General features: G+C 36.4%; 1 protein-coding gene and 1 long non-coding RNA gene across 9 annotated transcripts; one reads left to right on the forward strand and one right to left on the reverse strand.

Moving 5' to 3' along the window:
- Positions 1–30: 30 nt before the first annotated feature.
- LOC120128444 (increased DNA methylation 1-like) lies at positions 31–13,760 on the forward strand. Of its 8 annotated transcripts, XM_039146127.1 has the most exons (10): positions 2,637–2,640; positions 3,995–3,999; positions 8,689–10,274; positions 10,845–10,974; positions 11,086–11,174; positions 11,602–11,840; positions 12,400–12,486; positions 12,727–12,826; positions 12,953–13,154; positions 13,249–13,760. In XM_039146127.1, the coding sequence occupies exons 3-10, from the start codon at positions 8,706–8,708 to the stop codon at positions 13,620–13,622; spliced, it is 2,790 nt and encodes a 929-aa protein (XP_039002058.1). In that variant the 5' UTR covers positions 2,637–2,640; positions 3,995–3,999; positions 8,689–8,705; the 3' UTR covers positions 13,623–13,760. The 8 variants fall into 8 exon arrangements, with proteins under 8 accessions (XP_039002055.1, XP_039002057.1, XP_039002051.1 ...); XM_039146124.1 differs by lacking the exons at positions 2,637–2,640; positions 3,995–3,999 and adding an exon at positions 31–125 and having other exon boundaries at positions 7,963–10,274; XM_039146126.1 differs by lacking the exons at positions 2,637–2,640; positions 3,995–3,999 and adding an exon at positions 219–255 and having other exon boundaries at positions 7,963–10,274.
- Positions 4,983–13,480, reverse strand: LOC120128445. The gene is made up of 3 exons (XR_005516632.1): positions 13,391–13,480; positions 10,489–10,492; positions 4,983–5,077 (listed from the first exon to the last, which is right to left on the reverse strand). It is a non-coding gene; the product is annotated as an uncharacterized LOC120128445 (long non-coding RNA).
- Positions 13,761–15,730: the final 1,970 nt, after the last annotated feature.

The following is a 15,730-nucleotide window of genomic DNA, read 5'->3' on the forward strand; positions in this document are numbered from 1 at the left end:
TATATTTCTCTGTTTCTCTGTCCCCCCCCCCCAATTTTCTCCCCTCGTTTTCTTCGCCGGGAAATTGTGTCAGCTATCGCCGGCTAATTGCCGGTTAAATGAAACTGCATTTGATCAATAACGAGGTATCACTCTTCGCGCAAGACATTATCTCGTTTGAAAATTTTAGACATTTTTTTTTATAAAAAATTGTATTTATTCAGTCTGTTTTTCACTTTTTCTTTTATTTTTTTTTCTGGGAATTTTTCACCACAGGTCTGGTGGTAGAGAGAGATTTAGGTTTTGTTCTTCCTTTTTAACGGATTTTGTTTTAATTTGTGATGAATTTGAAGAAAATAATAGGAATTTAGTTTTTTTTTGCATGTCTGGTTTTGATGGATGAACGATTGAGATTTGGTGAGCATTCGGGGATTGTGGTGAAGAATAGGAGCCAGTTGTGGTGTTTGATCGTGAGGAAGAAAGGGGATGGTTCAGTTGGAGCCGGGTCCACAGGGGCCCGTTGGATTTATGGGTCTAAAACAGATAAAAAGAGGTATAGGATGATTATGAGTGATTCAGGTTCTAGCGATGAGCTAGTAATGCCACCTCGAAGGAGGGTTGGGCCGGAAACGTTTCAGGTTTCTAATGGTTTAGCTGTTTATGAAGAGAGTGAAATTGGAAGGAAGAGGAATAGGGAGGAGAGGATAACGCCATGTGAGGAAGGTTTCATTGGTTGGAATGATGAGGATTTGAGTTGGAGTAAGAGGAATAGGTTAGATGTGTTTGACGTTAATGAATATGATGGATTTGATGAGGATATGATTATGAGAAGGAACGGATTTGATTATGGTGGAGACAATGTAAGTGGGAGGCAATTGTTGGGTTCAATGCCTGCGATTACTCGAATGAGTATTGAGAGGGAATACTGTAGTGGTCCAAGCATGCATGTTTTTAATGAGAAGAAGAAGAAGAAGAATTTGTACTTTGATCAAAGTGAAGGGATGAGTCAGGGTGATGATGATGATAGAAACAGGTTTAGGAAGGATAGGGATGGCACTCCAATGCATTATCAGTTGTTGTGGGAGAGGTATATGGCTGATTCAGATAAACCCATCAGGGTTCAGGGAAAAAATGGTGTTTTGAAGGTAATGGTGAACAAGAGAAAGAAGTTTGGCGAGCCTTTGAAAAATTTTGATCACTTGGAAGTTGAGGAAGGCCAGGTTGGTTCAAGGATTGATGATGCAATTAGGAGGAACTTGTATGTTCATCCATCATTGTACTCTGAGACAGAAGTTCTTGAGAAGCCTGTTTCATTTGGCAGGAAAGAGAAAAAGAATAAGAGTTTTCTAATGACACCAACAACTAAGAAGAATAAGGTATCTGACTCTGATTCAGAGAACAGCGGTACATCTCCGAAGCTGCAACCAAAGCATACTAAAGGTTCTAACCCAACAAAGAGGGTTAATAGCAAAGAGGAGAAAGCTCAAGTTGAGCAGCTTCAGCCTACCAGAAGCAAAGAAGGAAAGGTTAGGCGTGGATGTGGCACAGAAAAACAGAAATTACGGGAACGAATAAGGGGGATGCTTCAGGAAGCAGGTTGGACAATAGATTATAGACCAAGGAGGAACAGGGATTACTTGGATGCAGTGTACATCAACCCTGCTGGAACTGCGTACTGGTCCATCATCAAGGCATATGATGCACTTCAAAAGCAGCTAGATGAGGACAATGAGCGCAAACCCTTTGGCGATGGTCCTGCATTTACCCCATTATCGGATGAAGTACTTGGCCAATTAACAAGGAAAATAGGAAAGAAGATGAAAAGGGAGATGAAACATAAGCAAAAAGATGAAAGTGGCAGTGAGAATGCTCAAGAACCTGTTGCTAGGAAATCTACAAGTACCAGGCATGAAGAAGAGAGTATGGATAGCTTGAGTCATGAAGAGAAAAGTTCCTTCATGAAGGGTAAGTCATCTAAATCTAGGATGAATGACAATGATGCCTTCAGTGGAAATGCAAAAGGCCAAAGTTCTCTCCACATGCATGATAGCTACGAAAAACCACCCTCTATGTCCAATTCTCATCGTGTTCATGGAAGAAAAAGTACAAAACTTGGCAGATGCACCTTGTTGGTCCGCGGTTCTAATGTGGATGCGAGTTCGGAGAGTGAATACTTTGTTCCATATTATGGGAAAAGAACACTGCTTGCCTGGCTGATTGATTCTGGGGCTGTCCACTTGAGCCAAAAGGTGCTGTATATGAAGCGTAGGCGAACAGAAGTGATGCTAGAGGGCTGGATCACAAGGGATGGAATCCACTGTGGTTGTTGTAGTAAAATCCTAACGGTTTCAAAATTTGAGATTCATGCTGGAAGCAAATTGCGACAACCATTTCAGAATATATTTTTGGATACTGGTGTTTCTCTTCTTCAGTGCCAAATAGATGCATGGAACAGACAAGTAGAGTCTGTGGATATTGGTTTTCATTCTGTAGATGTAAATGGTGATGACCCTAATGACTATGTTTGTGGCATTTGTGGAGATGGTGGGGATCTGATATGTTGTGACAGTTGTCCCTCAACATTTCACCAGAACTGCCTCAATATAGAGGTACTTCTGCATAATTTTTGCACCTGCTGTATAATGTTTTAAATGGTGGTCAGTCTCTCATGTTTGCTTTTTTGCCCTGTAAGTTTTAAAGACTTCTAGGTCAATCCCCCCCCCAACAGCCTTAGGGAAACTCTCTTCTTGCTTCCTTGTGAGAAATAGCGGTTGTGTTAATTGAATGGAGTTAATGACCAGAGTTTAATCTAAATATGTTGTTAGTTAATACAATTTCTTTGTCTAAGCAGAATGTTACCTTCTTTCGAAGGTTTTAACTATTGAGCTTATGTTTAGGGATTCCTAAATTCTATTAGAGCCAAATTGAATTGAAGGGCATTCTGAAGTGTCCTTTGACTAACAGTTGGACATGTAATTTATGTTACATGTGAATGCATGGGTCTCTTTCTTTTCTGCAAATATTAGAAGACATACCCCTTTTTGAATGTTTTCTCCTAGCCGACTGTTCTTAGGACCTGCTCCCTGAGTTGGTATCAGCAATGTTCTGGATTTAATGCAAGACATGTTTATCAGTGGCGTAATGCTGCTCCATTAAAAATAAAAATCAACATTGACTGTTAGATATATTAATTTTTTTCTGTCTTATGTTTTGATGACCAGAAAGCCATTGGTTTTTAATTGCCTTCCAAAAGATGAGGTGAAAATAGTTTATCCTCCTTACAGTATTACTATTTTAGAAAAACAAAATGTTTTGAATTTGTACTCCTGGTTGAAAGTTTGCTTTTTTGGCCTTTTCTACTTGTTGACTTATACTGCTTAGTGGTCAAACACAAACTTGGATTGTTCTTGTTAGCAATGCTGCTTAGTGGCTTCACTTAGCTTTTATATACACTTTTGCAGTTTCTACCAGAGGGTGAATGGCAATGTCCATATTGTATATGCAAATTTTGTGGTAATTGCAGCGGCATTGTTCAAGAGGATGCTATAACAGATTGTGCCGTCCTAGTTTCTCAATTTTTATTTTCCCCGAATAAAAATCGGTGTTCTTTCTGCTTGTTTCTATGCATTTTTGTTCTGGTTCACAGCTTGTCTTTGAAGGCACTATGTTTAAACATGTGAAGGCACACGTTAAGAAATATTTTTGTTGTTTCTACAGCTCTTTGAGCATTTACAGAAGTATCTAGGGGTCAAACATGAACTAGAAGGAGGATTTTCATGGTCTCTTATTCAAAGAACAGATGCAGATTCAGATATATTTGCCGGAGGGCTTTCACGAAGGGTGGAATGCAATTCTAAACTAGCTGTTGCAATGACTGTGCTGAATGAATGCTTTTTGCCAATCCTTGACAGGAGAAGTGGGATCAACTTGGTAAATAACGTCCTTTATAACTGTGGGTAAGCATTTCGTTTGCTGAATTTTGAAGGATGTTTGTCTTTTAGTTTCTCCATAGTAGTGCTTGTTTAGCTGATCGCACAATTTTTCTGTCTCTCAAATCTCGATGTTAATCATTAGTCTTGTTCTAATTTGTGAAATGGATTTTTGTTTATTTCATCCTTTGATCTTTGATATTTAGTATGAAGAGGTATTTCTGGGTTTGGTTGAACAGAATGTTTCTGTATTCACATTATGATTTTTTTTAATTACATTTCTGGTCAGCTTATGGTTTTGCTTTCAGAGAACTGTCGGATATTGATTGTATGCATTAGTTCTATATATTATATAACAGTTTTCTAAAGGTTCTGAGGGATAAATTTCTTATTTAAGCAGTGTTTGATATTATTTTATTCAACTGTTTGTAATTTTTCTACTTTTTATCTTTAAAGATCAAACTTCAACCGACTGAACTATTCTGGATTCTACACTGCTATTCTGGAGAGAGGCGATGAAATAATTTCTGCAGCATCAATCAGGTAATTAACGTTCTGGCATCTGTATGCTTCACCTTTCCTCAGTGTTATTTATCTTCGGTTGGATTTATAAAATTGCCAAACATAGTGAAGATCAAGAATCACTAAACGGTGAATTTGATGAATGCATCTGGTTTATCTATCATTCAAATAACTGTTTACCAATTCTGCAGTTTATTCTTTTTTTCTCTTAAGGTTCTTTGTTCTGTCAAGGTTCACAAACTAGTCATCCCTGCAATTCCTGAACTTACGCATACATGGACTGCAGTTTTTGGTTTCACTGCTCTAGAGGAATCAGTTAGGCAAGAAATGAGGTCCATGAATATGCTGGTCTTCCCGTGTATACCGATGCTGCAGAAGGTTCTGCTGAAGCTAGAAAACACGCAAGCGAACTTGATGACTGATGCAGGTTTTAGTTAATACAATTGTTGCCATATTTTCATTATGTTTATTTACTGTTCTTAACTTCACAAAATTTGCTCCTGTAGGTGCTGCACCAAGATCTAATGGCAATATCACACCCCGGGTAGCTAGCGGATCTGAACCCGATTCTTCATCTGGGATTGATACTCAAGAGTACGATGATGGTGTTTTTCATCATTCTAGTCGAATAAATGGTGAAACTGCAGCTGCTGATTCAGATTCCCAATGTCCAAATGTTTCTGTAAATGATACTTGTGGAAACAGTGATTCTTCGGATAAATCCCCGAAACCTAATGACGAAACTACACTCGCCAACTATCAAGCAGCAGACTCGAGGAATGTATTAGGGCTGGATAGTAAGTATGATGCAAACCCTAGCTCTCGCCACGATGCACTTGAGATGCAGATTAAGGCAGGATTGGATTATCCCGCTGAAGATAATCAGTCTGACGATGGGACCGATTCACGGTCAGGGGACAAGGCAACCGGATCTGCTTCTGACAGTGAAAATACCACTACCTCTACGGACTATAATGACGGAAAGACAGCAATATCAGACTCTGCCATCAATAGAAGTACTCGATTCCGAGAAGATGGTGATCCGGAAGCTGTCAAAGAAGATAACAATATCGGTGCTGCTTCTAATTTTAAAACTAAGCTCACAGTTGAAGACACTGCGGAACATACCAGTCAACCTTCTAAATGAAGAATACAGTATTAGATTCTCCTGATGAACATAACAGTCAATCTTCTAAAGGAAGCACTACGAGTACTTATGTTCATCGAGTAGACAATGCAGCTGTGTCCGATGAACTTCGAATTTTGAGTCTTGATTAGAGAGAACAAACACGTGGATTCTGATTCCGGGACGGATTAGCAAAGCCGGCTTCCCCCGAGAAATCCCAGCGCAATAGAGATGGAAAATTAATCAATATCGGATCTTCACAAAGATCATTCGGGTTTATTCCAAGGACCATAGTATGTATGAATGATCAAGAGTCGAAGTCAAATCACTGAAATCCTTAACTTTTGATTGTATGATGTAATTATCGTAAGTGTTTAGAAAAAAATTAACCTTTTGAGTTAATTTGATCGTATGACCATCATTCTAAATTAATTTAAAAACAATTGAATGTTTTAATTTTATTTTTAATTTATGACTCATTTGAAATATACCCACAAACTTTTGAATATTTTAATTGTATCATTAAATTATGACTCTTATTCTAAATTGATTTCCAATTTATACAAAATTATTATTTTTTCTTCAACTCGAGTTTAAATTTATGGTTTTTTCCAACCCAAATTATAAAAGTACAGGAATTATCAACATTCATTTTATTTGAGATTTTATATAATTAATTTATAATAAAATAAAAATATATTAAACATATTTCTTTATATATCTCTTTAATCAATATTTTAAAAATGTATAAACTTTTTTTAAAAAAAAATAACAAAACCATATTTTTTTATTAACAAAACCATATATAAATAATAATTTGATTAATCTGAAAAAAAGTATTGAAAACAACTATAATAACAATAAAGGTTCTGTCAAACAGTAAAAATGAATAACACGAATTGTACGTAAGCAGACGGAAATCGTGGGCCCTATCTGATTTGTGAACAAACGGCGACGTACCATACTGCCCCGAGGCCCCCGACTCTTCTATTAAACAACCAAAACGAAAGGGATAAAAAACATTTAGTCCTTGAATTAGACAAAATATTTCAGATTGGTCTAAAAAGAATTTCACTCGCTACTTTTTGGAGCGTGTTTCGTTATTTGAAAATTAAATATAAATTTAAAAATCATCAATTTTTAAAACTAATTTGAGTAAAAAAATCTAATTGCGGACTAAATTAAACTTTTCTTAAATTCATATGTTTAATATTATAAACATTATCATTTTTTATGTCTAATCTGTAACATCTGTTGAAAAATTATGATATCCGACACGAGTCACATTTATAGAATTTTTAAATTTTTATTTAAAAAATTAAAATATATAATTTTTGAAAAAAAATCCTAAAGTTATCTTAAATCTAAAAATATCCAAACATTAAAAAATTAATTTCAATCCCTAAACCCATATTATTTGATGCACTTATCGTTTTTACGTCGATTCTAACCTGACGAACCAATGGTTACAGTTGCTGTCGGTTGACATTCATCCACCTATCATCGTCTACCCTTAAATACCTAAAACCCTAAATCCCTAATCCTAATTTTAATCTCAATTTTACTTGAATAGCAACGCGAGGGGCATTCAGTTTGGGAACTCAGGTGGTTGTGTTCACAGTTGGATGGGGATATTCAATTTAGGATTTAATTTCGGGTGGTGTTCACACAAGAATGGAGTTTTCAAGTTTTTTTTTTTTTTTTTTGAGAGAGTGGAGTTTTCAAAATTGAATGCTGCTAGGAGGGGCGTTTGCAGAACGACAGGGAGGAGGGGCACTGCTTATGGTAGATTAGAGGTATTTTTTGTAATTTTAAAGAAATTAGAGATTTAAAAAAAAAATTCTTTAAAATTATTTAAATGTGACATGTATCTTTTAATAGAACTTTTTAATTATCATTATAGGCTAGACACCAAAAATAATAATTTTTGTAACATTAAAAATCTTGATTAATCAAAAAATTTTTACACAATACTTAAAAAACAGTATAATTTAGATATTTTTATATTAAACTATAAAAAATAAAGACAAATAAATAGTAGTAGTGTTAATCATAATTTAATTAAATATAACCAATTTCACAGCAGCTTTGGGATTTGTTTTCCTTTGTTATTTCTTTTAATTTTATATAATCCAAAGCCGAAGCATATATATGTTTCCCTCCGTCTCTCTCCCCCTTGGATTCTTCCTCCACTTTTTTCCTCTCGTTTTCTTCGTCGGAGAATTGCGTCAGTTATCGCCGGCGAATTGCCGGGAAAGGTAACCGTATTTTGTCTACAGCGAGTTATCACTTTTCATCCAAGACATTATCTCGTTTGAATCATTTAAACAATTTTTTAGAAAAGAATATATTAATTCAGTCTGTTTTTTCACTATCTTTTTTTATTCTGCGAGTTTGTCACTACAGATCTGGTTGATCAGAGAGATTTAGGTTTTATTCTTCTGTTTTTAACGGATTTTGTTTTGAATTTGTGATTATTTGAGGAAAATAATAGGAATTTAAGTTTATCTTTTTTCGGTTTGGTTTCGATGGAAGAGCGACTGAGATCTGGTGAGCATTCGGGTGCGGTGAAGAATAGGAGCCATTCGGGGTGTTTGATTGTGAGGAAGAAAGGGGATGGTTCGGGTGGAGCCGGGTCCATTTACGAGCCTAAAACATACAAGAGGAGGTCTAGGATGAGTATGAGTGATTCGGGTTCTAGCGATGAGCTAGTTATGCCACCTCGAAGGCGTGCTGGGCCGGAAACAATTCAAGTTTGTAATGGTTTAGCTGCTTATGAAGAGAGTGAAATAGGTAGGAAGAGGAATAGGGAGGAGAGAGTGAGGCCAACTGACAAAGGCTTATTTGGTTGGAACGGGGAGGATTTAAGTGAGAGTAAGAAAAGTAGGTTAGAGGTGTTTGACTTTGATGAGTACGATGGACTTGAAGAGGATATGATTATGAGAAGGAGCAGATTTGGTTATGGTGGGGAAGAGGTTGGCAGGAGGAGACTGTCTGGTTCGATGCCTGCAGTTGGTCGGATGAGTATTGAGAGAGAATATGAGAGTGGTCCTAGAAGATATGCTTTTCCTGAGAAGAAGAAGAAGAAGAAGAATTTGTACTTAGATAAAACTGAAGGGATGAGTCGGGGAGATCATGATGATAGAAACATGTTTAGGAAGGATAGGGATGGCACTCTGATGCATTATCCGTTGTTGAGGGAGAGGTATATGGCTGATTCAGATGAACCCATCAGGGTTCAGGGCAAAAATGGTGTTTTGAAGGTAATGGTGAACAAGAAAAAAAAGGTTGGTGAGCCTTTGAAAAATTGTGATCACTTGGAAGTTGAGGAAGGCCGGAGTGGTTCAAGGATTGATGATAGAGTTCGGAGAAACATGCATGCCTGTTCATCAGTGTACTCTGATACAGAAGTTCTTGAGAAGCCTGTTTCATTTGGTAGGAAAGAGAAAAAGAAAATGAATCTGCTAAAGACACCAACAACTACGAAGAATATGATCTCTGACTCTAATTCAGAGGACAGCGATACATCTCTGAAGCTACGACGAAAGGATAAAGAAACTTCTAACCGGAAAAAGAAGGTAAGTAACAAAGAGGAGAAAGATCAAGTTGAGCAGCTTCAGCCTACCAGAATCAAAGAAGGAAAAAATAGGCGTGGATGTGGCACAGAGAAACAGAAATTACGTGAAAGAATACGGGAGATGCTTCAGGAAGCAGGCTGGACAATAGATTATAGACCAAGGAGGAACAGGGATTACTTGGATGCAGTGTACATCAACCCAGCTGGAACCGCATACTGGTCCATCATCAAGGCATATGATGCACTTCAAAAGCAGCTAGACAAGGACAATGTGCGCAAACCATCTGGCGATGGTCCTGCATTTACTCCATTATCAAATGAAGTACTCAGCCAATTAACAAGGAAAACAGGAAAGAAGACGAAAAAAAACCGAAAAGATGAAAGTGGCAGTGAGGATGCTCAAGAACCTGTCAGTAGGAAATCTTCAAGTACCAGGCATGAAGATGAGAGTATGGATGGCTTGAGTCATGAAGAGAAACTAAGTTCCTTCATGAAGGGTAAGTCAATGAAACATAGGATGAATGATAACCATGCCTTCAGTGGATATGCAAAAGGTCAAAAGTCTCTCCAGGTGCATGATAGCTATGAAAAACCATCCTCTATATCCAATTCTCGTCATATTCATGGAAGAAAAAGTAGAAAACTTGGCAGATGCACCTTGTTGGTTCGTGGCTCTAATGTGGGTGCGAGTTCAGAGGGTGATGACTTTGTTCCATATTATGGGAAAAGAACACTGCTTGCGTGGCTGATTGATTCTGAGGTTGTGCAGTTGAGCCAAAAGGTGCAGTATATGAACCGTAGGCGAACAAAAGTGATGCTAGAGGGTTGGATCACAGGGGATGGAATTCACTGTGGTTGTTGTAGTAAAATCCTTACAGTTTCCAAATTTGAGATTCATGCTGGAAGCAAATTGCGACAGCCATTTCAGAATATATATTTGGATACTGGTGTTTCTCTCCTTCAGTGCGAAATAGATGCATGGAACAGACAAGTTGAGTCTGAGCAGATTGGTTTTCATTCTGTAGATGTAAATGGTGATGACCCGAATGATGACACCTGTGGCATTTGTGGAGATGGGGGGGATCTGATTTGTTGTGACAGTTGCCCCTCAACATTTCATCAGAGTTGCCTAAATATAGAGGTACTTCTGCGTAATTTTTACATTTATAAATGGCTGTGAGTCTCTCTTATTTTCTTCTTTTCCTGTAAGTTTTCCTTGTAGACCTCTGGATTGATTTATGGATTGGGATCCCTAAATTTGTTTAGAGCCAAATCAAATTTAAGAGCAATCTTGAAGAGTCCTCTAATTAGCAGTTGGACATGTAATTTGCGTGACAAGTGAAGGCTTATGCCACTTTCCTTTCTATAACTTTTAGAAGACATTACTTTCCCCGAATGTTTTCTCCTTGTTGACTGTTCTTAGAACCTGCCCTCTGAGTTAATATCAGCAGTGTTTTGGATTTTAATGTTAGAAATGGTTTTTCAGTGGCTTAATGCGGCCTCCATCAAGAAATTTTCAACTATGACTGTTAGATATATTAATTGCTTTGTCTTATGTTTTGATGACCTGAAACCATTGGCTTTTAATTGCCTTCCAAAAGATGAAGTTTACTCTGGTTAGAGTAGTTACTATCTGAAAAATATATATTTTGAATTTGTTAACCATGCTGCTTAATGGCTTCACTTAGCTTTCTTATATACACTTTTACAGTTTCTACCAGCTGGTGATTGGCACTGTCCAAATTGTATATGCAAATTTTGTGGTAACGGCAGCGGCATTGCTCAAGAGGATGATGTAACTGATTGTGTCCTTCTCACTTGCAACCTATGCGAGAAAAGATGTACGCATTCTCTTCTTTTTGGTGTTCTTAATTCTTTGAAGTTTGAAGTTGCCATGTAGTTTCCTCGTCTTGATTTTTTTTAGAAATATTCTGATCCTTTTACGTTTACAGACCATGAATCATGCACCAAAGTGACAGATGAGATTCATATTGATTCCAACGGTTTAGTTCTTCCTTTTTGTGGGATAACATGCAGAGGGGTAAGATATATTTTTTCTTTTGTTGGAATGCTGAATATTGTGACTTGATGTAAACCAAGAAAATGGGGGAAAATCTATCTACTATAGAAGCAATCATGCCCTTTGTATACCATCTCTGAGAGATGTTAAACCTATTTTTCATCAAAATGTTGAAAAGGCAATGGTGTTTCTCAGAAAGAAACTTTGGTTTATTCATGACATGATGGTATTGGCATTTGTTGCTATCGTTGTGGCTAACTAAAATATTACTATGAATCCTATTGGCAATGGAACTTTATTTGTATGTGGTGTCCACTATTTAACCATGATGTTGTTAAACATAAATAGTTCATGAAGGTTTGCCGTTTGCATATGGGTTTTCTGCTTGATTGTTGATTATGCCATTTGATATGTGAAACATTAAGAAATATCTTTGTTGTTTCTACAGCTCTTTGAACATTTACAGAAGTATCTAGGGGTCAAACATGAAGTAGGAGGAGGATTTTCATGGTCTCTTATTCGAAGAACAGATGCAGATTCAGATATATTTGCCAGAGGGCTTCCACAAAGAGTGGAATGCAATTCTAAACTAGCTGTTGCTCTCTCTGTGATGGATGAATGCTTTTTGCCCATTGTTGACAGGAGGAGTGGGATCAACTTGGTAAATAATGTCGTTTATAATTGTGGGTAAGCATTTGGTTGCTGAGTTTTAAAGGACGTTGGTTTTATTAGTTTCTTCATAGTAGTCCTTGTCTAGCAGGTCACTCTTTTTTTTTTCTTTTCGTTTCTTGATGTTAATTGTTACTCTCGTTCTAATTTGTGAAATGGATTTTTGTTTACTTTATCCTGAGGTCTTTGATTTTTTCCCACTATGTTTATTTAGACTATGTTTGATATATATTTTTATTACCTTTCTTTTCAGATTATGATATGCTTTCAGAGAACTGTTCGATAGTGATGCATTTATATATATATATCTTATAACAGTTTTCTAAAGGATCCGAGGGATAAATTTCATATTTAGTGGTGTTGATATATTTTGTTCAATGGTTTATAATTACATTTAACTCTTGCTTCGTTATGATTTGGGCTAATCTTTTTATCCTTTCTCATTTTCTGCTTGGTGATTCTTCTGTTGTCTATTCCTTTCCTGGATTATACTTTGTTGTAGTTACTGTGGCGTAATATTTTCTTTTGAAAATCAAATATCTTAACTGGTTGCAATTTGCTGTTTTTTTCTTTAAAGATCAAACTTCAACCGGCTGAATTATAGTGGCTTTTACACGGCTATTTTGGAGAGAGGCGATGAAATAATTTCTGCAGCATCAATCAGGTAAATAACATTTAGGCATCGATATGCTGTTTCCTTTTCCCCCTCTTGCAGTTAGTTATCTTTGGTTGGATCAATAATTATGTCGGACAAATATAGTGAAGACCAGAATCACCTAACAAAACATGCTGACCTGACTTCTTCGAGTAGATATTACTGGTTGGGTGGATTTGGTGCACTCATCTGGATTATCTATCATTTAAATAAATGCTAACTAATTTGATATCTTATTGCCATATGTAGGTTCCATGGAATTCAACTAGCAGAGATGCCATTCATTGGCACACGCCACACATACAGGCATCAGGGAATGTTCCGACGGCTTTTCTGTGCTATTGAGTCGGTAAGCTGTGAGGAAGGATTGTATATATATATATTTATGTTAGTGTGTGTATATCTTGTTAGCCTTACGCATAACTCGATTGTTCCTTGCATCACTGATTTTGTTCTTTCTTTTGTTTTGCTGAAGGTTCTCTGTTCTCTGAAGGTTCACAAACTAGTCATCCCTGCAATTGCTGAAGTTACGCCTACATGGACTGGGGTTTTTGGTTTCACTGCTCTAAAGGAGTCGGTTAAGCAAGAAATGAGGTCCATGAATATGTTGGTCTTCCTGGGTATAGATATGCTGCAGAAGTTTCTGCCGAAGCTCGAAAACACGACGTCTGACACAGGTTTTAATTGGTGCAATTGTTTCCAATTGTTTCCAATTGTTTTCCATTGTGTTTTATTTGCTGTTCTTAACCTTCTCAAAATCTGTCCCTGTAGGTGCTAAGCAAACTGAGCCAATAACAAATGAGCAAATCACAGCTGAGGTGGCTAACGGATCTAAACCTGGTTCTTCATCTGGGAATGAAACGGATGGTGATTTGAATCATTCTGGTCGGATAAATGGTGAAACTAGAGTTACAGATTCAGATTCCCAATGTCCAAATGTATCTGTAAATGATACTTGTGGAACCAGAGGTTCCTCAGATGCATCCCTGGAACCTAATGACGAAACTACACTTGCGAATTATCAAACAGGGGACACGATGAATGTATCTAGGGCGGGTATTAAATATGATGCTAACCCTAGCCCAAGCCATGACGCGCATGAGGTGCAGAATAAGGCAGGACTGGATTATCCTGCTGAAGATTGACAATCCGATGATAGGACTGATTCACGGTCAGGGAATAACGCAACCGAATCTGCTTCGAACAGTGCAAACGTCACTACCTCTATGGACTATAATGCAGTAGACCAGGGAAATAAAACAACATCAGACTCTGCTATCGAGGAAAATATCCTATCCCGTGAAGAGTGTGATATGGAAGCTGTTGACGCAGGCAACAATGTTGATGTCAAAACTAAGCTTGCAGTTAAAGAGACTACAGAGATGGAAATGAAAAAGGTATCAGACTTCTCCTGATGAACATAACAGTCAATCCTCTAAAAGGGAGTGATACGATGAGTGATGATGTTCATCATGTTGTTAACGTAGCATTTCCGATGAACTCGAAGCATGTGTGTGGATCAAGGAAACTACACTTGAAGACGATGAGTCCTGGGACAAATTAGCAAAGCCGGCTTCCCCTGAGATGGAAACTAACTCAAAAATGGATTGTCTCGAAGATGTATCGGGTTTTCGCGAGGAACATAATGTGTGTGATCAAGAATCGGATTTACATCGAGGGCAGCGTCCCCCAGTCCCAATGAAATCCTTTACCTTTTTGGTTGTATTATGTAATTACCCCATTGAAAGTTCAGAATAATTGTTTCTGTCGTCTTAAAATATTAGAATGAATTATATTTAGTAGTAGTACTTTCATATAAATAATAGGTTGTATAATTACTATTTAAACTTAAAAATTCTTAAATCGATATTTGTATTGACATGCAGGAACTGAATTAAGATATAAGCTATACTTTTTGGGGATAAATATAAATAGTAACAAAATGATGGCTAAAATTTGATTGTTACATCATTAAGTTAAAATTAAGAAGGCAGGATTTAGAATCTAATTTATTTAATTTTGAAAGTGAAAAGGCTTTAAAAATATTTAAACCAAACAAATGATAGATTAATGTTTAATTTTATTTAATTTAAAAACTAAACTTATAAAGCAATTGTACTAAGAAAGTAGGGGGTTAGAATTAATTTTCTTGATATTAAAATTTAGAGACTTATAAAACAACTGAATCCACAAAAATGAGAAGGGCCAAAAATTTAATTTGTTTAGGTTCAAAGTTAAGACTTAAAAGGTAATTAAATCTAATATTTAAAAATATTTTATCTTATTTAGAGATATTCAAACAGTTAATTCAATTAATAATTGAACTATTTTGTTTAAAATTAAATTAATTAAAATATTTTAATCTTTAATCATTAACTTAATTAAACATTTTGAAAAAAATCACTGGGCAAATTAAATAAATTTCAGATAGTTTTAGCAATTTAAAAGCATGCTTTAGGAAAACATAACAATCAAACTCAGTGCGCACTTGTTATCTTGTACACTGGAGGTGCAAGCTAGAGACAAGAATTTAACCATTATTTCAATTTCCAGTGGCCACTACACGTGTTCTATTCTCAAAGATCCACGTTATCATCTGCTTAGGCTTTTACCTTTCTTTGTTCCTCCATTTATAGGGTTTCTGATTTCTTCTTTCACCTTTCCTTTGGTCTCAGCGACTAAGTCACCGGACGAGTTCAACGAAAACAGAAAGAAGTTCACCATGGGGTCGATCCCCAATCCGAGCGAGTTGACAGAGTTAACTCATCAAACTTTCGACGAGTTCCAGCTTCAAACATCTCTAATGACGGGAATATGGAAAGAACTCTCCGATCACATAAGCTCACTTGAGAGGAACCTGATGAGAAAATCGGAGTCCTTGCTTGAGAGGAACTTGATAAGACAATCTGAGTCCTTGATACGTAATGGAAAACCAGTAAAACTAAGAACAATAATAAGGAAAAACTGTATCTTTCTTCATTCATTTTTTGCTACACAAGTACATGCTTACAAAGAAAATATACTGCTTTTAGTTCACGGAATATGAGATTATCAATGAGAATAAAATATTATCAGGAAATATGATTACTGATAATGTTATATTTTGTGTTTGGTAGGTTTAGCAGGAATGTAAGATTATTGTGTTTGGTTAAATAAATAAAAAATTATTAGAATGTATATTTGACTAAATTATCCTTATTATATATTTATTTTTTTAACAAATTGTAAAATATTTATATATTTTCTTTAAAAA

This window comes from Hibiscus syriacus, unplaced genomic scaffold (assembly GCF_006381635.1).
Source record: "Hibiscus syriacus cultivar Baekdansim isolate YM2019G1 unplaced genomic scaffold, ASM638163v2 tig00110480_pilon, whole genome shotgun sequence".
Classification (NCBI taxonomy): domain Eukaryota; kingdom Viridiplantae; phylum Streptophyta; class Magnoliopsida; order Malvales; family Malvaceae; genus Hibiscus; species Hibiscus syriacus.